The sequence below is a fragment of the Aythya ferina genome, assembly GCF_964211825.1.
Source record: "Aythya ferina genome assembly, chromosome: 23".
Taxonomy (NCBI): domain Eukaryota; kingdom Metazoa; phylum Chordata; class Aves; order Anseriformes; family Anatidae; genus Aythya; species Aythya ferina.
In genome coordinates this window covers 1,800,164-1,821,972 of record NC_140321.1, presented here as the reverse complement: position 1 = coordinate 1,821,972, position 21,809 = coordinate 1,800,164, and the positions used below count along the sequence as shown (strand labels likewise).

The following is a 21,809-nucleotide window of genomic DNA, read 5'->3' as shown; positions in this document are numbered from 1 at the left end:
CCCCCACGTTCCCACAAGCCCCACAGCCCCCCCTGCACGCACACGTGCGCAGAGGCCCAGGCACAGCCGTGGAGGCGCACGCTGCAGGGGCGGCAGGAGGTTTGTGCCTCCCCGTGGCACGTTCGTGGCCCTCCTGTCACCACTACCCACGCGTGTGCACGCAGCCCAGCCACGCGCACACAGCCACCCCCCGTCCGCTCACGCTGGGCCCAAACCCCACACGTTTCCATAACAAATCCTTTTAATTCCACCCCCCCACCCCGAGTCCTTCCTGGAACGAAGCGCCCGGCCTCTGCTGGCTGCCACAGAAGAGGCCTTGGTGGCCTCGCACCGCCTGGCAGCGGGGCCGGCTGCGTGCCCGCAGGCGGAGGGTGGCTCTCAGTGCCTGGTGCCGCAGTGCTGCCGCCACCGGAGCCCTAGGGGGGCTCCCCGTCCCTCGCAGCCCCTCTGCTCCTGTCCTGCTGGGCCAGGCTCGAGGGCACCCCGGGCGCGTGTCCTCCCAGCGCGTCCTTCTGGGTGGAGAGGGGGTTTTGGGGTGCAGCAGGGTTGCGAGGTGGAGGCGTCAGGTCTCCAGGCAGCTGCATTTCCACGAGATCATGGCCCTTCTCGGGTGCTGTGGACATCCTGCTGAAATAACGGCAAGGCAGCGAAGGGAAGCGTTGCAGCTCTGCGCCAGAACAAGAAACAAACGCAGGCACCGTCCCCACTTACTCTAGCTCAGGCTTGCCAAAAATCTCCTCCTCGGAGGACTCTTCATCATACAGCTCAATTAAGGACTTCTTCAGTTGGTCATCAAGAGGTTTGTAGAGGTCTATAAGCCACTGTGGTTTGGTTTTATTCCGATCCGATCCGTGAGAGCCCTGGAAAGCACCAGGGAAGGCATCGTTTCTGTACGGTGGGCAGCCAGCAGGCAGAGGGGCACACCTCAACCAGTCTCGGCCCTTACCTGCCCTCTAATGTCATACTTGTTCTTGCGCCATCTAAGCGGCAGGAGTTTCTGAAAGAACCTGAAAAAAAAAACAAAAAACAAAACAAACAGGATAAAAACTGAAGGAAGCTGGTAATGGCAGCATGTAGAGTCAGGCAACTGGCATTTACAGTGCTCAAAACGTCCGGATCCAGTGCATGGAAGGAAGCGGGATGCTTGTGTGCATCATCTCTCACCTCAAGAAGTCACCTTGCCCTGCAGCCTCGCCAGGGCAGGAGCCTCTCTTCACACAGGGTGAAGTTTTGGCTGACCTTAATAGCCCCAGAAAGCACCCAGGGCTGTTCCAGTTTCGGATCTGACGGCATCTAGAGAGCACAGGAACAACTCTGCAGGGAGAGGGGCGGGGGGCAATAGGGCAGTGCTGCCATCACTCAGAGCAGCGAGGTGTGATTGTGACCGGGGGGCTCAGTCGGGCTGGGGCTGGGTGAGCCACGGGGACACGGGGCCTGGCAGGAGCCCTGGGCCAAGAAACCCACACCCAGGGTGAAGCATCAGCCTGCTGCCTTGTGCTGCCTGGGTGTCTGCGGAGGTGCTGGCCCAGAGTGTACAGTTGTGCTGATTACTCACGCTTTGGGGTCCCTTTTCTGGGTCTCCTAAAAAACGGTATGTTTTAAACACCTCCACTCAGCTGGTGAGTCTTCCGTAACCAGTGCCTGCATGCTGGGGGCCCTGGGGTTAGGTGCTGTTCAGAGAAAGGACTGTTTGTGGCACAGCAGTGGCATGGAGGAGGGAGTAATTACCATCTTAGTCGTGATTTACTGGTGGTTTGCGGTTGGGAAGCAGCTGCAGGTTTTTGGGAGCAAACCTGGTCAAGGAGAGAGAGAGAGAGACTCGTAACATCAGGATTTTCTCGTCACGCTCTGCAAAACAAGGGAGGCCAAAAGGTTGTTCCTTAAACCAAGAGTGTTATATACATGTGCAAGCCTGTGCCAGCAGCCACATTTTTTAGAAAGAGCCCATCCTCCCTTCCTGCCTCCCCACTCTCTGCCTTAGGAATGACCTGAACTCCCAGAGCTCTCCTAATCTCAGAAATGTTTATGTCTGCCTTTCTTATCTGTGCAGTGCTTTACAGGGTACTCCCCTTCTGTTCAAAGCCGATCTTAAACATGTAGGTAGGCTTTTAAAGAAATAAAAGCTTTTTCCAGGGAGAAGCACCTGTGAAGGAGGCTGATACCTGTGGTCATGCTGGGCCTTCACCCCTGTCTGTCCCTGGCACTGCTCTGACCCATGCAGAGCAATTGAACCTTGCACAAGTACTTGGCTTTGGCAAGAGTGAAGGAAGCATGGGAATCATTGCGTGGATGAAAGCAATCAGCACCAGCAGGAGAGCAGGGCAGGGTCAGAAGAGCCTGGTAGGAGATTCTATAGGGCCAGGGTGGTGCAGGGCAGGGGCTGTGGCATAAAACTCAAGGAGAGACTGATGGGAGAGGCCGCGATGACAGGGAGCCCCCTCAAAGAAGCTGAGAAAGCAAAGCTCAGAGCTGAGATCTGGACAGGTCGTGAAGGATGCCAGGATGCCCCCAGAGCTGTACGGTGCGGGTAAACACCTCCTGCACCATCCAGGATGTCCACAGACACCCACATTGGTACCCTGGCTCTCACAGACTGTGCAGGGAGGCACCACCCCAGCCCACATGCTCTGGCCGCAAGGCTTGACTGCCAGTTGCCCGCCTCATGAGTTATCTGCTCACCTCGATGAGACAAATCACTGTGAGATTAATCGTGATGATGAGGGACACCGATATCGCCAACAGAAGCTTCTTGCCAGAGCTGTGCTCTGCTTTCCACTTGGACAAAAAGAGAGAAAATCGGGGAGGGAGAGACTGTTACTCCTTCCATTCCCACTGCCCAGAAGGATCACATCCAGCAATACCCCACATCTGCCCTACCTTCCCTGCGAGTTTCCTGCCTGCTGCACCAGCCTGGGCCACGCCGGTGGAGATGTTCCCTTGCAGGAGACACCAGCCCGTGCGAGAGGAGGCTCCCTGCCCAGCTGGCCTCTTGCTGAGCAGCTTTATGAGCAGCCCTGTCTTTGACACCATCTTCGCACAGGACAGCTGGACATCAGGCAGGCTGCAGTCCATCCTCAGCGCTCGCGCCACCTGGGCGATGAACGTCCGCAGGGCTTTGTCTGGGACCAGCAAGTGTAGGTGATGCTTGACCTTGATTTCAAAGAGGTCTCCTTGAACCAGTGTGTTGTCCGGGCTGTCTGAGCTTCTTCGTTTAATGAGGGAATCGAATCCTTCCTTTGGAAGCTTCCACTGTGTTTCTGTGGTCTGATGGGTGCCCAGGAAATTCTCACCCACAGAGGAGCCCTCGTTTTCAGCCATGTTCTTCAGCATGCTGCTTGCAGCGGGGCGACTCTTGTTAACTGACAGATTAGAGGAAAAAGGTTGTTTTGTGTTTTCTCTCTGTTCTCCTTTACTTTTTGCTGGTGTGGGCTCTTCTTCTGGATTCACATCATGAAACACATTGTAGAAAAGCTGATTATTTCTATTCAGACATGGGCTATCCTGCTGCTTGTGCTTTTTGTAAGCCCAGACATAGCCCTGCCTTGGAGATGATGTTTCCTTTACATCTTCTGCATCCTCCACATAATGAGTTTTCTTGGTCTGTTCCACAGCATAGGGGTAATTTTGTATCTCAGAAGACCCAGACAAATGAGAAGCCTCTGCTGGGGAGAGTGGAAGGGAATGTTTTGAAGGAAGTATGGATCTTTTGTGATGTCTGAGGACAGAGATGTTGTTGGTGGGGTTTAACCTCCCAGCTACTTCCTGGGGGTTTAATGGTGCATGGTTCAAATCTAAGTCATGCAGCTTTTGCACCCAGCCTGAGGCTGTCTCTTGCTCTGAGATCTCGTACATGGCAGGTGTTGGCAGGTGTGAGATGGTGTTTTCCACAGTCACGACACTTTTAACCATGTGCAACTTCTTCTTGAGCTCAGCCACTAGTGCTTTTGCTAGGAAATAGAGTTTTCTCTTATCACTTTCACTGGTCCAGTCCATGTGCTGAATGCTGTGCAGCATCAGCTCCTTACTGTTTTTGCCTTCCTGCCTGGAGAGGTGCTGAGGGGAATATGAGTTTGTTCTGGAAATGTGATCATTTGGGTTACTGAGATCACTGTCAGTGCCAGCTGGGTGCAGGACAACTGCAAGTGTTGCAGTTTCTTGGTCTTCAAATGAAGGCTCCTTGGGCTTGAGGCTTAACACCGTGCTGGTGGTTGGTTTTCTGGATTGGACTGCTTTCATTACTTCTGCTTGTGCCTCTGCCAGAGAATCTGTGTGAGCTGCTGAACACCAAGAGAGCAGATCAGTGACTCCTGAGCCACGAGAAACTTTCTGCCAAAATGCAGGGTCAAAGGTTTACCCTGAACAGCAGGAGCTTGTCTTTAAGACAAAGGAGTGTGTGAACTGAATGGTGGAAGTGTTACAGATGGGAAAAGTCTTGTTAAATCAATCAGATTATCTCATCGGGGCAGAAGAGATAGATGTTTTTTCTGGTGTCTCCCAGGGCTCTGTTTGGATCAATGTGAAACATCCTGGGGGAATGGGTTTTCTGTGGGAGAGTTTTCCATAGCTTGATACGAGTCAGCGTTGAGTTGCTAAAGTCACTAAATTTTTTTAACTAGGAGTGAGCCTGGAAAGCAGAATACCCAAAGACACGGTGTTTGCCCCTGCTCGGTTATCCCAACTAGCCCTTCTCCCTGCAGACAGGAAAGCCCGGGATATTTCCCGTTAAAGTGCCACCGGGTTATTGTCTAGTTCCCCAAAGCAGTGATGGGGCTGCAGTCAGAGCAAGTCCCTGACAATGGAGAGCTGATTCTCTGCAGATGGATGCAGTTCCCTTCAACCAGCCCTAGAAGAAGCGGAAGATGTGGACATTTGACCCAGAGTGATGCAAAAAGTCCAGGAGAGTGCCTGCCCTGGCATGCAAAGGGAACATGCTGAGTCTGCAGCTAATATAAGTCTTTCCAAGAGTCCTACACTGAGGCTGCAAACACAAACTTATCTCTAAACCTGCTTTGCAGGTAGCTTAATGCTAGAGGCAGGGTGACATGGTCAAGAATATTTACAGATCACAAAGGTATTTCACCCTTTTTTCCTGTTAAACTGATAGGAAATTAAAGCATCTTTGGGTGTCAAGCCCTAAATGGATTAAGTGGCCTGTTTTCCCTAGATGTGCAATGAGGTTAGGCTCACTTGTCTACATCCAGTTAGAAAATGAGTTACCTGGGGACCTTGGAAATATTGCTGTATCTATTTGCAGAAGTCTAGCTTGTCTCTGCTTTGAATAGGATGATATTTACCCTGAGCAAAGATTGAGCAGGGCAGTGCTCACTCTGCACAGACTAGCAAGACAATGCCTGGTGTTCACATAGTGTCCTGCAAAGGAGATCAGAGTTACTGCTCCCTCTTCTACAGAGGGCAGACGTATCTAGCAATATTCTCAGGTTCTCCAAGCAGTTTTTGGAGCCTGAGTGTCCTGGCCCCCCTCTAGCACACCATGAATTACAGGAGGTTTCAGCAGAGCCTGCCTAGGGGCACCCATGCTCGGTTATGGTTCCTGGGGCTCCCAGCATGGGGGCAGGTTTGAGGTCCAGCTCAGCATGTCCCACCCAGCCAGCGTGATCTGAACTCTACAGGACCCTCTGGCCATGCCAGTGCCGTGTCTGGCACTGCCGTCACTGCTGAGCTGTGACTAGCCAAGGTATGGTGCCACTGGAAAGGCTCAGGAGGTTTTCAGGGAAAACTTGGGGGGTTTATGTGCCTTCCAGTGCTTGGGAATAGTACTGGGCACACATGATTTACTTGGCTAGATGCGCTGTGTGGATTGGAAGCTCATGTGTTTGTTTAGCCTTGCAAGCTATTTCTTCTCAAGATATTATTTGACACAAAAGATATGTGTAATCGCTAGCAACTTTTCAACCCTTGTTTTTTTTCCAAGTATTGTTCTGAAAAGGGAAATTTTTGTGCCTGTGGCTGAGGAAGCACAGTCTGAGGTCTCCCAGGTCTCACCTGAGCTGCCTGCACTGGCCTGTGGGCTGATTAAAGGCCTTGCTTAGATGAAATTCCTTGAGCTGTGCTCAGTGAGCCACACAGCATCCACCCAGTTTTAGTGTCCCTGGGACTGGCTAGGAATCACCAAGCTAGGCTGCTGCCATCGGGGTGGCCAGCACAGGCTCTGAACCCACAAAATGGGGCCTTGCTACAGCATCTTCTAAAGCTAGAGCAGATTTCACAAGCCTACCTCAACAGTGGCATAAATCATGAGCAAACCTACCGCACTGGGGAGTGCTGGTGGTGCACAGATCCTCACAGTGGAACTGGACGGTCCTGCATGGGGTTTCAGTGGTGTGTTTCTCCTGGCAGAGGCAGCAGGCTGTATCACTGGGCAGTTTGCTAAAGATAAGAGGTTACTGGAGAAAACCCCAGCTTCTCAATCCATATCTATGAGTCTAGCTCAGGTAACACACAGATAGTGCTCAGTTTTGCTTGGATTTCTTCTACAGCTCTGGAAAACTTCCCCCCAAACCCCAAATCCCACTGGACAAATAAGTGCTCCAGATTTCTAAATGAGGTTTTGATAGGTTTCTCTGATCAGAATGTTCATTTTACCTTTGAAAATGGAACCATTCCCAAAATACAATTTGAAACAGAAACACACCCCACCGTGACTTAAAATTTCCTTTTGAAAAACATGGAACATGTCACCTAAATAGTGAAATTCTGACACTTAGCAGGTGAGTTTAGGAGTTCTCAAAAGTAAACGCCAAACCTTAGGCTTGTGTGTGTATGTGTAGAAGGTGGGGGTGTTCTGATTTAGCAGTAAGCTGATTTGTCTCCCATTCAGACCCCTTATTTCAGCAATTGCAATCTGCTGGCAGCTGGGACCAAGTCTCTGCATACTCACAGCTTTTCCAAGTGGACTGTTGTCAGGAGGAGTGTGAGTAATGTCAGCTGAGTCACTTGTGTTGCACTCAGGTCTCTGAAAGGATTTGAAAAAACACATTACATTTATAAGCCACTTTATGGAAACTCTGTTCCGAGAACAAGCCCAGGTCCCTGATGACTCTGGTGTTCTCAGAGGGATCCACTTCTGCTAATCGGACAGAAGTAATTCAAAACCCCATTGCTTTTCTGCTTTGACATGCTCCTTTGACATAGGGCCTGAAGCAGGAGTGGGTCCTGCAGACTTCAGGGGAGCCTGATGTAAACAGGAAAGATTCCCCATCTCAAAGCCCTCCTACTGCTGTCCTGGGTGCAAATCCAGTCCTTCTCCCTTGCTTAAGAAATTCTTCTTGCCCAAGATGATGTTTGATCTTGGAAAGAGAGATTATACCAGTGAAAGGAGAAAATGTGCTGAGCAGATAGCTAAGGGTATCTGTGCGATACCGGGGCTGTGAACAGGAAGGACCTCTGCAAAAAGCACAGGCACTTTCCTCCCTGAAGTCATGGAAATATGAGTAAGAGCCATAGGATGGTGTGAATCATGATCACCACAGAGCATCACCTGCCCTGAGCTGTGTCAAGGCAGCAGGCTCAGGACATGGGGTGGGCAGGAGCTCAGGACTGCTGGCATGACTGTCCTGGTTACTGGGAGCCGCTCAGCACACAGGCAGGTGTGGGGGCATTCACAGAATCACAGAATCACAGAATTTCTAGGTTGGAAGAGACCTCAAGATCATCGAGTCCAACCTCTGACCTAACGCTAACAGTCCCCACTAAACCATATCCCTAAGCTCTACATCCCAGACCCTTCAGGCCACTCCACAGCCCCAGGCCTGGCTGGTGTTTTGTCTTTTCCAGTTTGTGTCCCAGCAACTTGGTTACTTTGCATCTAGGTCTGTGCTGGGGGCGGAGCAGAACTGCTTGGCCTTTGCCAGGCTCTGCTGGTGCCAGTTATTTGTGCCTCTAGCAGAGTCAGGCTGGGAGAATAGATTTTCTACCAGATCTCCACTTTCCTGACAGCAGGGCACTCCAGAGAGACAAAGATCTATATTAATCTGATAAAAATGAGTCAATACTTACAGATATTTGACTGAAGGCAGCTGAAAGAATGACGTGTCATTGATAACAGACAGGGGGTTATGGCTTAGGATCCTGCAAAAAACAAGCCACTGTGACTGGGTGATGGGAAGGACGTGAGCTGCATGTGCAAGGGCACGTGGGGAAAGCATGTCCATACGTCCACATGTCCTCTAACATACAGAGACACAGAAGTCTGTAAAACCAAGCTTGACTGTGCAGTAGGCACTGGAGAATTGGGAAATGGTTAAAACATTTACTATAGAGAAAAAATCCCAGTGGTTCCTGAACTGTATAAACACAGCTAAATCAAAGTGAGTTTCCACTAGATCATTGCAAAGCATTTCTGTGATCAGGGTATTTTTCCTTTTTGCCAGACTTCAAATTTCTGCCTTTTAAATATCAGAGAGGCCCAAAGAGAGTTGTGTGTGTTGGATCTGATGCTGAATTATACTGAAATCCCCTTTCCAGGCTCTTCTACACTGTGTGACTGGTGTAAAGAGGTTTATGGTTGATAAGGATCCAGCCCACTTTTATGGATGGCAGATGTGGATTTGGCTGAACAACTTTTACTCAAACCTCCCCAAAGAATTTCCTTTCAAGTGGAGAACAAACATAGGAAATTTCAGCCTGAAGATAAAAAATTGGCTCAGTACTACATGTGTGAGGAAGGGCCTGGGATGAAGGCAACAGACAGGAACAGATGCTGATGGGCTGATTCACACAATACAGCAGGTCCTGATTATCTCCAGCTAAAAGAGCAAAAAGGCCCAGAAGTGTTTCTTCTGGAAAATACAACATCTCTTTCTTTCCTCTTCAGCTCACACCTTCTCTTTGCTTCCCTTAACCAGGACTTTGATGTTATTTTGGACTTTTACTTTCCATATTTTCTTACATTTCCAGTGTCCATAAACTTTTACTCTGTTACTCCACCCAGCCAGACAAAGCTGCGGCCTAGCCCTATGGGAATTGCTATTCATCATTTATTCTCCTGCCTTATTTGGTATATCACGTGAGAAGTATTGCAGTTTTCAGGAGAGCAGGGAGACTGTGGCCTTTTCTTTATGTATATGAACCCTCAGTGGTCAAAATGCCCCACCTTTCTTTGGGTCCGTATGGAAACAGTGATCCTATCCTTGGAAGGGCTTCTTGATAGAACTATGGGTTAAGCCATAGTTCTTAGACACCAAAAGAACAAAAACCCCACCCCTTTTGTGGATGTTTATGATCACCTTTATTTTTAAATGCAAATACTCAAAGTGAAATTTCTGACTTGAAATCCAGGTCACATCCCAGACCCCTCATTTCCCTGCCTCTTCTCCCTTCCCACCAGCATTTCTTACTTATCCATCTCCCTGGGCTCCCTCCACAGCTGTTTGAACCCAGTGTTGGTTTGAGGAAGCCCCAGAGAAGAGGAGCAGGCCAGAAAAAGTGGCTTTCGGAATGCAGACTCCTGGTGGACCCTGGATAACATCTAAAGCAGGATTCAGCTCTTTACAGACAGCAAATCTGTTCTTTCCACTGTCACTGCAGAGACCCACTCCATCTACCTTCAGTCCTCATTATACTTACAGATTCTGTAAAAACTGCATCCCATGCCATGCCTGGAAAGTGCCATTCTGGATCTGCATGATGAGATTTCCACGGAGGTTTCTGGAGGAAAAGGAGATTGCAGAAATGAATCTGTTCTGTCCTACAGGAAGCTGGAGTGGAGTGGTATTGATTTGTAGGAAATATGCAAATCCAAGGTAGAATAGGGAGGAAACTGCCACTTTCTCATTCTTTTAACCTGTGAAGGAGAGGAAATGAACTGCACATGTGCTTAATCTATTTGTGTTCCAGGATACAGTAAACCTTCAAGAAATGGCTCCTATTATGGCTGCATTTGGACAACCACACTGATCTCTCATCCTGTTGTGGGTCATCCAGCCATCTGCATTGATCTCTCTACCTCTAGCTCATCTATTCTTTACGCAGAAGAAGTTTAGACATTATTTTAAAAATAATAGGAACATTTTCTAGCACATAAAGGGTTATAAATGCCAACAGACTTCAGCAAATACACTAGAAAGAAATTTTTACAACTCACATAAGCTGCAAGAAAGGAAGTGGCTCAAAAGCATGTTCTTCAATCGACAGGATTTTATTGCAGGATAAATCCCTGTTAAAATTAGAACATGAAATGTTGGTTACATTTTCACTGTTGTATTTACTTTCCCTTGCTATGACACTGGCAGCATATATGTCACATGGCTCTGATTTCACAGTGTTTATATCTGACACTAGCTTGCGGTGGTGTGTAACCTGTGATAACCCTCATGACTGGAGGTGGCTTTCGTCTCAGCAATTTTTTTCTAACATTGATCCCACAAGAATTATTTCAGGACTTGATTGTTCTCCAATGATAGCAGAAAATAATCTGTAGACAGGCACAATTTAGCAACTGAGGAAGCATTTGCATGGACCACAGCAACATGTGACCCTCTGGATATGCCACAGAGATTCAGCCTGCCATCCTGGGGTGCCATCAGGGCTTTGCTTGCTGGTGACAGACAAAAGAGTGTCTGAACACTCTTCTGGGGCTCCGAGATGGCTTGGTTAAATACATGTGTGACAACAAATGGTTGCTTTTCTCTTAATCTCCTACAAGCCCTGCCCAGGCTTGTTCTGCAGTAAACAGCGAGAGAGAAATACTTCTGGGGAGTGATTCATCCCTGCCTCAGACAGGTTCCTCAGATCATTTGGGAGAATGGGAAGTGCTTGTTCCTCTCCATGGAGAATGAGAGCCTGAACAATTAGCTTAATCCTAGGCAATTATTAAGCGTCTAAAATTAGAGGAGATGAATGCACAAGGTTTCTTCTGTAGGACATGGCCTCACTCCTGGAGAGTGTTGAGGAAGAGCATCAGCAAGCAACTGCAGCTCTCATCCATGGGACCTGGACCTCTGAGGAGGCAGCTCCAGCAAGAGCCCAGCAGTGGGGAAGGCAGAGCAGGTGGGAAGAAGGTCTTGGCACATGTGATCTCAGAAGTGTTTCAGAGAGTTCAGTTTACAGCCTTGTGGAAAGGGAATGTGGCTGGAAGCCTGTTTGTTCCCAACCTGACCGATTTAGCCTGTAAACCACATCCTGCAGAACATGCTTTCTGCTTTTAAGTTTTTGGATCCTTCTTTTCTAAGACGTGGGGCACCAGTACCTGCTAAGAACACACACGGAGGGACACTACCTAGTTTTCCACTCATTCCACAGAACTGAGACAAGGCCTACATGCAGCCCTGGGGCTGCCTCACTGCAGGAGCTGCTCCAGAAAGGCCAAGACCACCCAGTATATGCCTCTTTCCAAGCCAATGTAAGTATTAGAAAATACGAAACCTCTCTTTTTGTGGGAAAAAATGCTAGCATGTAAGGGCCACACTCTATAAATGACACTAGAAATGCAGATGACAGTGGAGCTGAGATAGTTGCAATGATCTACAGATGTGAGCAACAGAGATTTTTTTTGGGACACATCCCTCATTTCAGCTATTCTAGTAATAGTCAGACAAGCAGGGTCCAAAACATGACCCTCATGAGCCAACTCCAAGCCAGGGCTTCCCTTGCTGTCAACTTTTTCACACCAGTAGTAATTTTTAATTCAAGATGAGATTTGTATTGAGAACTGAGTGAATCCACATGTCCTGTAAGGCTCAGGAAATGTGGGCTCTGGGCACTAATGCTCTGAGCCTCCATAGGTGGATTTATTTCTGGCTTTTAGCCTTTTCTAAGTAGTCTGAGAAAAGAGAGGATGACAGTGACCAAGTAAAAAGCAGAGAACAGGACAAGATTTTGCTGCTCTTATCTCACTCTTCCTTTGCATGTACCCTACAGGCAAACCCAAAATACATGTATGTAAAAATCTGAACTTTAAGAAGAACAAAACTTAGTACTCCACTGCTCCCTTCCAGACAGCGTGAGAGTACTTGTTGCAAATTCATGTGACATTGTGTGGTCTTAGATTCACATTTGTTTCTCCTCCAAGAAGAGAGGGGACTCAGCTGGATACAGCCTTGAGCAACCTTGGAGGTCAGCCCTACTGTGAGCAGGAGGCTGTAGCAGAGACCTCCCAACCTCAGTCTGTCTGGGATTTCAGCACAGGAAGGGACATAGGCAGCCAGGGGAATTTCATGAATACAGTAAGCAAACAGAGAGACCATCCCAAGAGTGACCAACAATATGGGGTTCTGTCTTCACTGCAGCAAATATCTTTCCATCCAAAGCTTAGCAGAAACAAGGCATATATGGGTTTTGCCTTGTTCTACGTGACCGTCACCCCTCAAAAAATTGGTCCTCAGATAAAAAAAGTCAGAGGCAATCTTCCAGGCTGTGGGAGGCCATGGTTACACTGAGGTTGTCTACAAGTCAACCAAAGTCCTGTGGGAAAGGGGAGCAGCCTCCTCATCTTTGTTGGGCTTGGGGAAATTAAAGCTGCACCACATCTCTATGTGCATCATCCCACTGGCCACTATTGCAGCACTGAGACACCCTGTGAATTTTGCTGTGAATGTTGCCTGAAACAGGGGAGGAGCAAAGCACACTTTTGTGGGGTGGGAAGAGCAACAGGGGCCCAATGAGAGGGTGAGCCACTGTCTCCTCCAGCAGTGTGCTGGTCAGGGCCTTTCTGCCTGCCAGGAAGAGGACAGAACTGGTACATACAGGTGCTTCAGCAGGAGCAAACCCTCCAGCGAATGCCTCTTCACTGCCCTCAGATCATTGTCCTGGAGAACTCTGGAATGAGATAGACAGACATTTACTGCTACCTCAGGAGGAAATAATATTTTCAAAGGAAAATATCCTGCAACAGCTATACTAAAAGACCTCTTTGAGTCACTATGGGGGTCATTGCCACACATCTGAGGAACACGTGCTTTTTCCTGAGCTGCTGAAGCTAACTGTAATGTGATCATTGATTAAATAGGCACAGGGATGGTCCCATAGGATGAAGGCCATTAGACTTTCCCACAAGGGTCACAGCTCACAGCATTTCTTGCCATCCCAGGAAGCACAGGGGCTTCTATGCCCCTCCTTGGTGAGCAGCTCAGCTTTGAATTCACATGGAAATTGTTTGTGTGGGTGCTTGTGCTCTTCATACTCTTGGCTCAAAAAACAGACTGGCTGGATTGAAAATATCTGAACCCCTGACATTTAAAATGCTAGAGAATACTTACAAGTACTCAGCCCATGGGTATTCTCTCCATACTTGCTTTTCAATGGAAGAAATAGAGTTGCCAGTGAAATCTCTGCAAAGAAATGGTTGGCACATCACTACCATTACTAGTGTGCTGTATATAAAAGGTCTTCAAAATGACAACTTGCAAACACACACCCTGTGCCCTGTGTCAGAGCTGCTCCTTCCCTGTAGCACAATTCTCAGGGATTTCAGTCAAGACTTTTATAACACTATCTATAAAGTCCTCTTTTTCCATTCCATAAATCTCACTGCTTCTTTGGAAGACAGAGGGGTCCTGGAAGGTTAGGTATGCAACTGGAAAACCCGCTCCCCTGCAAATTTGGATGCTAAGGTAGGGCAGAGTTGGCCTGGAGACTCAAAACCACATAGCCCAGCTTCACCCCTTCAAATTTCCACACAAACTCTTGGAAACCACCACCACCTGCGGCTGGCCCTCTGTTGGGTGTCCCCTGTGGCGAGGCCAGTACAGGGTCTGGGTGGGTGGATTTCAGCTGGCACCCTGCCTTAGCTCACTACCAGGCAGGGGTCAGCGGGGATAAAACACCGAGGAAGGTCCAATTGAGGGGTCTGACCTGGACGTGGGGGAGCAGCGCTTCCAGCCCTGCCCCGTGGTACTCACAGGATGGAGAAGGCCCAGCGGCGGGTGGCCCGGGGCACCCCAGCCAGGGAGGCCCAGCTGCAGTTCAGCAGCCGCCGGTGGCAGTGGCAGGAGGCCGGGCAGAAGCCCCTGGGCTGCCCCTGGCCCGGGGCTGCCGCCAGCAGCAGTGCTAGGAGGAGGAGCGGGCAGTGGGGCTGGGGCAGGCCCATGGCGCTGGCGCAGGCACAGCCGGGGTCGCCGGGCAACCAGGCCACAGGCCTGGGGCCTGTGCAGGCCTTGCCTCACCTCACCTCACAGCTCACAGTGGAGGTTTTGGTTATTTCTTTTTTTTTTTTTTTTTTTTTTTTTCTTTCTCCCTGCTGTGGGATGTCCTGCCCCTAAAAAGGAGCATGTTGAGAGATTTTACTGTGTATCTGGGATTCCCGTGAGGAAGGCTGACCCCACCACCACAGGACGCCTGCACTGGGAGGGGGCCCTTCCACCAGGCTCTCACTACTTCCACTCAAAAGATGAGTTATAAAACTTGCTGATAGGAAACAGAGCAATGGGGCTTTAATTTCACATCATCAACAAGTATTTCCAATGTGAATAAGAAAGAGGAAGCTGGGTAATTTGCAGCCAGTGTTTCATTTTATAAATATGATCTCCTGAGAACTTGCCATGATGGAGGTTTTACCACATCCCTCCGAGGTCTGCTCGCATGCTTAATTATTTCCACTTGTAAAACGTTGCATCTTACTTCCCATTTCAATTTTTCTAAATTCAGCTCCCAGCCACTGGATCTTGTTTCACCTTTGCCTTCCAGGTTAAAAAACTCAACCAGTATCGGGTGTCTTCTCCTTGCAGAGCCATGTAGTCCTGGATTAAATCACTTTTATTTATTTATTTATTTATTTATTTATTTATTTATTTATTTATTTATTTTTGTTAAATAAATATGCCACACTCTTCTCATTTCAAGATTTGTACTCCAGACCTGCAGTCATTTTCATGGGTCTTCCCTGAGCTTTCCCATTCTTCAGTTGTCTTTTTACCAAAGACAGAAGGCAAAAAATCTGAGCAGGGGTTTGTTATCAAATACGCATTCCCTCTCCCACCACATGCCCTTGTGAGCTTGGGAGCTCAATGTACCTTCCCACTGAATATGCTGCCTCAAAAATTCATGTATCACACGAACAGAAATACAAAATAAGATTTTTCTCAATTTAATAAAAAACATGTGTTCTAAGTTAAAAAGAATCTGCTTTAAATTGTAATAAGGTCCCAACTGCTTGGTTCAATACATCAACACAGGAGTTAGGCTTATCTCTTTAAGTGAAATTTCACCTAGAGAAGTATTTTTTTTCTGTGCCTGTGCACAGATGTGTAAGTACCAGATCTACTCCTGCTGGTAAGACATCTCTCCCTGCCTCTGACTTTCTCCTGCAGATCAGAGCTAACCTGAGCTGCAGGTTCTTGCAGCGAGGTCTTGTTCATTTTATTTTTCTGCAAGTGCTATGCACATCTGTTTTGCTGTCTAAATAATAACTGTGCAGGTAAGCTGGCTTCCAGATATAGTTGACCTGGATAAGCTGACAGGAAATCACTTCCTCTCCAGAAACAGCATACATTTTTGGGCTTAATTTTAGTAACAGTAAGTTTATTGCCCATTTCTTTTGCTGTTCTGTATTTGGAGAAAAATAAAACATTGGAGATGAGGCATACATCATTGCACAGCTTTAGACTTTCATTCCTAATCAAACGCTACAGACCTTTTGGAAATGATCTGAAGAGAGACCTGCACTAATTAGATGGCATCCCCCAGCTAGGGAACTCATCATCAAAACTCAGATCGGAAAAAACTTCTTCTTCGAGGTCAAACTGTTCCAAGGGCAATTCATTGACCTGGGGAGAGAAATCCAAGAGTAAATTTCTTTCTCTACAAATTTTTGCTTCTTATGTCTGCACCTAGAAACACAATGTATTTTTACCATGTATAAAAGATGGCCTCCATAAAATTTACAAATTCAGGAACATTTCTGTTTTGGAAATACTGAGCAGCATCACAATAAAATGAACCAAAAATGACACCCAGAAGCTCTCCTCCCTAGCAAGTCCCTCCAAATTCCTGTCTGTAAGCTAGCCTCATCAGCCTGGTAGGTGCCTTGCAGAGAGAGAGATGAATTAACTCCCCCACACCACCACCAGGAAAGTGAGGTGGCTGCAGAAGTGAGGCATGACTCTTATTCAAACAGGGGTTAGGGAAGCAGCAGGTTTTCTCTGCACACTTCTTTTATGGTCACTGCATGTTAGGACATTTCTCTGTGGGTTTAAAAGAAGTCAGATAGAAGAGGCAATACAGAGGAAAATGCAGAGAGAGAACAAAATTACAGAAATTGAATAATCTCAACTGAAAAAAACAGATGGGGTAGACATTAGTTACTTCACACACAAAAATACCTCATATTTTAGTTACTTTTCAGTAAGAAAGGAAGACAGTTCTGCCCGTGGACACTAGGTGACTCAGTGTCATCAAATGTGTCACAAGGCTAATTAGACACTTCCTTCATGCAAACTGCAGGAGGAGTTTGACACTGTGCTGTATGTGTCGCTGATGCACCACGTGAGACTGATGCTTGCTTTCAAAAGAGCACCAACTGGTAAATAGCATTTTTCAAATGAAGGGAGATAAAAATCTGCTCAGGACTGGTTGTATGAAAAAGCTAGCATTCAGAACTCATCTCACTGTGCATGATTATTAAAGTTTTACTGTTATACCTGGGTATTTTTGTTTGGTGCATGCTAACAGATCCCACAATTACCTGCAAGGATTTCACCAAAGCTTTTAGCTATCTTTCCCTGGGGTAAATATAAGTTCACAAAGGAGATTTCTAGATAGGCAGTTGTATTTATTAAAGAACTTATTAAAAAATCATTTGATCTAACCTACTGTAACTTTACTGGGATTTTCACTTTCACAGATTCTATGAAGAGCAGGCTTTGGCACTGTCATGTGTCAGACTTATTAACCTGCCCTTTAACAGTCCTGTAGCCTAACTGCTTACTTTCCTGCTCCAAGAGGGGGACTGGACTAAATGATCTTTCAAGGTCCCTCCAATCGTAAACATTCTGTGACTATATGATTCCTGTGCTAAAATATACATGCATTTCTACACAGAGTTGCCTGGGAGAGTAGGAGTTTTATAACCTTAGTGTGCTGTTATACAATTCCCAGATGTGATTACTTTCTGAAATTTGAAAGAGGTAATTGCATAAAAAGAGGATGTGAATGGTTGTAACAGTTGATAGCTGTATCTCTCTGATCTCTAGATACAGATACTATGCAAAAGCTAAACATCTGCTGGTCTTACCTGAACAAGCCCCTTCAGTTCCTCTTCTGTTAAGGAGTCTGTGGGCTCCTCTTGAGTGTGGTTGTACTCCACAGCCACTTTACCATTCTCTGAAACAAGCACACAAAATAAACAGCCAGAGATATGGTTAGTGTGCATAATGACAATAAACCTACCCTCAGCTCCAAATGGGACAATTCTACCTCATAATGCTTTCAGAGTGGTTGGCTGCTCTGAATGAGTGTGCAAGGAACAGGTCATTTTATTGTCCCTTAGCATAATGTGGGGCTCTAATTTATTTTCTTAAGTAATATAACTGTTTTACTGTAAAAAATTAATCTCTTGGTAATGGTTTAAGAAGTGCTTATGGGCTGCAGCATTACTACAGATGTGGACAGAGCTTCTGATTCCTGCTGCCATGCCTGGACTCAGAAATAAAGGGTTTGATCTTTCTACTGTCAAGCAAGCTTCTGTGTAAGCAGGATTGGGCGGTGCCACTTCCAGGAGTGCTGGAGTTCTGAGAGTTGAGGAAGGAAAGAGCTGAAGGTTTTGTCATGGTAATTATGAGGTACAGAGGAAAAGAGTGCTAGTTACTGCATTGTGTAATGCGTTGTGGATCTGCAGAACTGCTTCCTTCTCTCACTTGCCTGCCTGTCTACTCTGCAAAAAACTGAAATGCTCTGACTAAATGGATTGGAAACTGAAAGTAAGGAAGCAGAAATCTGTGGAGAAGATGGAGCATATTAATTACCGGTCTTTGTGTATGTGATGGACCGAAAGGCAGGAAGCACTGCAAAACACCTAAATACTCACCTTTCTAAGGAATACCTTAAAGAATCCAGGGAAGGATGCTGGCAGATTATATAAATCCTGCTGAATTCAACAGAATTTAAGTTCCTGCTCAAATGGTTTGCTGTATCAGTACCACAGCATGAGATGGTGTTTACTGACAAAGTCCCTGCTCTGTGAAGTGAGGATAGTGGCACTGACCTGATTACATGAGAGTTTGTCCTGAAGTTGAATGCATTACAGACTAAAGTACTCAGATCCCACATAAACAGGTGTCATCTAAAAGCTCAGAAAGCACAAGACCTGGAACCCAGAAGAAGCAGATCTAGCAGTTTCTGTCTATACATAGAGCCAGCTTCTATGATTTAAAAAACACAAAGGAGAGAGCAGGCCCAAATATGCAGCACTGAACACAACAGTGGGGCAGGGACCATTGATAGCACCTGACTGGTTTGGAACCAGGTGACGTGTGCAAAGCTCTGCAATTCAGTTCACATTACCCCTGGAACTAGAAATTCTTCACATCCCCATTCAGCATGCACACATACTGTGCTAATAAGCTCTACCTTAGACCCTGGCTTAAGCATAAAGCCAGGGTTTATACTTCAAGCATTTGCATTTTTTGAAACAGTTTCAGTGTCTTTATCATAAAAAAAAATCCATCTCCTTTCACTCACATAGCTTATATGGTGAAACTACTCTTCAGCGTTACATCAGTGAAGACCACAACACAAGTTTAATTCTGAGACCCTACATACAGTGAATCCTGAGAATTCACATCAATTATCATGGAAGTCATATCATTAGTTTAAACACCCCAGTGTTTAATACAAAAATAGGCCTTACCTAAAACTACAAGGAGTATCTTCTGAAAGGCGCTAGACAAAGCTTTCCCAACTGCGAGTTTCTGAACTCTTCTTGTGGCTGTGACAAACTCAAGAGGATCTATACCAAACAAACAGCATGTTATTAAGATGAAAATCTGCATATGAAGCACACCAGCTGCATTGCACTAGCAAATGAAAGCAAACACAGCTTTATGGATCTGGTAAGAAAGCTGCTTTTATTTTGTTAGTTGTTGGCTGTGTGGCAGTACCTTCACAAAGCCTTCATGGGTCAACCCTAAGCAGCACACAGTCCTCAGCCCTGGGTCAGGATCCTGCCCAGGGCAGCTGGCAATGGGGAGCCCAGCTGACATCAGAGCTGCGTCACAGACACAAAATTTCTTTAGAATCATATAGTATGGCTACATCAGGAGTGATCATGGTGGGGAATGAATAGCCTTACAGGTGAGAGGATGAGAACCTACAGGGGAGGTAAGTGTTCCTGACATGACACTGGGAGGGAAGAGGCATCCTTGGAATCCCTTTCTGTACAGCAACACAGCAGTGCACAAGTCCCTGCACATATCCTTGTCTCCAGCTAAATTCATATACTACATCAGATCCACAAACTGTGGAAACAAGATTGAACAGTGTTTGTGAAAGGTGCTAGAAGAAACTTTTATCTGCATGCAAAATATACCTTCACTGTTTTCAATGTCTGCCTCGCCGAGGCCAACTCCCCTGGTGCATACCCCATGGTTGGGCAGTGTCACTTCCACAGCACCCAGGTATTTCACAGATCGCTTCTGTAATATCTTTCCCAGGTCCCCATTCTCATCATCAAAGCCTGATACATTCTGCAGCTGTTGGGAAGACCACAAATAATTAATTAAGATGGAATAGGAAGGGGTATTGTGACCACGTAGGCCTTTGCTTGCATAGTACAGACCTTCTCTGCAAAGTGTGTGACTCCAAGGTGGTAGGTAGCACATGGTGGAGGCAGAACAGGGATGCTTACTGTTTTGATCCTATTTTAGAAATGGCTCATAGTCCCCATCTTCTGGAGTCTCAGACAACTCACACACTTTCAGCATGCGAAGACAAGCCCTGGCACTACTTTAATTACACTCGCATGAAAACCTGATGCCCCCATTTGTATAAACAGAAGCTCAGCCAATGCCCTCACCCACAGCAATCTTTTCATAAGCTTTCATAAAAACCGCAAAACCCAAGCTGCAGCTCCTGTAGCTGTCTTCATTATTTGCTGATTTGAGGACAATTCTGTTTATTCCACCAACAGCTCTAATTCAGAATAGGGGATGGAAAGAGAAAGGGGAAAGATGGTGAATGAATATAAAGGGCCCCTTACTGTGATAATGCGACTGGACCAGCCATTAAAGCCAAGGTAGTGGTTGGCCAATTCCTGGCACTTGTTGCTGTTGAGAGCAAGGACTTGTTGCTGAAGTCCCTTCTGCTTGGTGCAAACACAAACCTGTTCAGGAAAGAAGAAATATGGTTAGCAAGGCTCTGCTTGCAAGGTTTCCACTGTGGACACACCATTGATGGCTCTGGGAGAGATATACGTACATTACCTATTTCCTAACAGCACAAGTATATCTGATATGCATGAAATATTGTTTACCCAGGAACAGGGTGCACAAACAGAGAGATGCTGGCATTTTTCTCCTTAAGTGCTACCTGGGAGCCAGTGGCAGGTGATGTCATGACTACAAGGCATGCAGCAAAAAGTCAGCCAACCTTTGATGAAAGGCACAGGGAACATCACTGAGAACAAAAAATATTTTCTGTGATTCTACCCTACTGTTGGAAGTTGCAGTACTGAGTGCTGTAAGTGGCTCACCCGTGGCCTTGCTTACCTTCAAGGGAGATTTCTGGAACAGCCTCTGCCCATTGCATGCACGCTGGGCTCTGCTGGCATCTCTGTCTGAGTAAAACTTGATGATGGCGTAATACCCAGGCCCTGCCACAGCAGCGTTTCTGTGTGCTCGCACGGAGTACAGCAGCCCAAATTTTGAAAACACTGAAAACAGGGAATGCTGAGGAAAAATGAGAAAAAAAGGGTCTTTTGAAGAACATCCACTGGTACTCCAGGGAACAAGCAACCCTGACAGAGACAGGACCTAGTTACCTAGAAAACAAGGAATATTTCATTACTGTTCCCTCTGTATAATGGCAATGAACCCTGGAATAAGCAGCAAGACTGGAGATGAGGCTTTGCCCATAAAAACAAGCTCAGCCTGATGGGACCCTGACCCCGGTGTCTCATGAACAGTATCTTCCAGCCTCTGACCCAGGAGGAGAGCAGACAGACGTGGTGTTTCCAGTCCCGTGGGTTATCCTCATCCCTGACTGCTTCTTACTCTCTTCCATCCTGCTTTATGTGGCCACGCTGTTTTGTTGAGACTTCCAGTTAAACACTAGCACAGTATTTTGCAGGCTAAAGGGATTTTGTTTCAGCTCTTGGACATTTTGGTCTCCTAGTTTTGCTTTGCAGACTACAGGGGCAGAAATCGCCCTGCGGCAGCCTGCCACCCTCCTTGCAGTTGCCCTAAGTGCCTCAAGGGAATTAAAACATGATTTAAAAAAAAAAAAAAAAGAAGGGGTGGTGGTGTTAAAAAGTGTATTAGCACACAGGGAAGATGATGGGAGAAGTGGCCAAGTGCTGATGGGGGACTGGGGCCTTAGGTCTGTGTAGGGAGAGGCCTCTACGGAGTCCGACCCCGCTCCCAAACCTCGGGGGAACCCAGGGGGTCCCGACCCCGCTCCCCAGCCCCGGGGGGAGGCCCGGGGGGTCCCGATCCTGCTCCCCAGCCCCGGGGGGACCCGCGGGGGTCCCGGTCCCGGCCCCAGCCCCAGGCCCAGCCTCACCTCCAGGCCCGGCGCCGGCTCCAGCCCCCAGACCAGCAGCGTGTGGGCGCTCCCCGCGGGCACCCTGAACGCCAGCACCTCGGCCATGGCCGGAGCCCTCCCCGCCGCCCAGGGCCCGGCCCCCGGCCCCGGCCCGCCCCGCT

At 47.4% G+C, this 21,809-nt stretch overlaps 2 protein-coding genes across 3 annotated transcripts; both read right to left on the bottom strand.

Moving 5' to 3' along the window:
- Window positions 1–266: 266 nt before the first annotated feature.
- LRRC37B (leucine rich repeat containing 37B) lies at window positions 267–13,285 on the bottom strand. The gene is made up of 13 exons (XM_084496062.1): window positions 13,215–13,285; window positions 12,703–12,774; window positions 10,103–10,174; window positions 9,586–9,666; window positions 8,017–8,088; window positions 6,899–6,973; window positions 6,269–6,387; window positions 2,878–4,277; window positions 2,680–2,775; window positions 1,729–1,793; window positions 947–1,007; window positions 712–860; window positions 267–627 (listed from the first exon to the last, which is right to left on the bottom strand). Exons 4-13 carry the CDS (start codon window positions 9,642–9,644, stop codon window positions 417–419), a joined length of 2,307 nt encoding a protein of 768 aa, XP_084352188.1. The 5' UTR covers window positions 9,645–9,666; window positions 10,103–10,174; window positions 12,703–12,774; window positions 13,215–13,285; the 3' UTR covers window positions 267–416.
- Window positions 13,286–14,443: 1,158 nt separating this feature from the next.
- On the bottom strand, window positions 14,444–21,797 carry RDM1 (RAD52 motif containing 1). 2 transcript variants are annotated; one of them, XM_084496064.1, is made up of 8 exons: window positions 21,667–21,797; window positions 20,655–20,834; window positions 20,147–20,269; window positions 19,478–19,640; window positions 18,800–18,898; window positions 17,186–17,274; window positions 15,587–15,719; window positions 14,444–14,693 (listed from the first exon to the last, which is right to left on the bottom strand). In XM_084496064.1, the coding sequence occupies exons 1-7, from the start codon at window positions 21,751–21,753 to the stop codon at window positions 15,618–15,620; spliced, it is 843 nt and encodes a 280-aa protein (XP_084352190.1). In that variant the 5' UTR covers window positions 21,754–21,797; the 3' UTR covers window positions 14,444–14,693; window positions 15,587–15,617. The 2 variants fall into 2 exon arrangements, with proteins under 2 accessions (XP_084352190.1, XP_084352189.1); XM_084496063.1 differs by lacking the exon at window positions 14,444–14,693 and having other exon boundaries at window positions 15,018–15,719.
- Window positions 21,798–21,809: the final 12 nt, after the last annotated feature.

Excerpts from the sequence above, each read along its gene's own strand:
- LRRC37B (XM_084496062.1), bottom strand. The coding sequence starts at position 9,644 with ATGCAGATCCAGAATGGCACTTTCCAGGCATGGCATGGGATGCAGTTT. Across the intron at positions 861-946 it reads AGTATGACATTAGAGGGCAG|GGCTCTCACGGATCGGATCG; the intron begins GTAAGGGCCGAG and ends GGTGCTTTCCAG. Across the intron at positions 628-711 it reads TTTGGCAAGCCTGAGCTAGA|CAGGATGTCCACAGCACCCG; the intron begins GTAAGTGGGGAC and ends CCGTTATTTCAG.
- RDM1 (XM_084496064.1), bottom strand. The coding sequence starts at position 21,753 with ATGGCCGAGGTGCTGGCGTTCAGGGTGCCCGCGGGGAGCGCCCACACG. Across the intron at positions 20,835-21,666 it reads AGCCGGCGCCGGGCCTGGAG|CATTCCCTGTTTTCAGTGTT; the intron begins GTGAGGCTGGGC and ends ATTTTTCCTCAG. Across the intron at positions 17,275-18,799 it reads GATACTCCTTGTAGTTTTAG|AGAATGGTAAAGTGGCTGTG; the intron begins GTAAGGCCTATT and ends TGCTTGTTTCAG.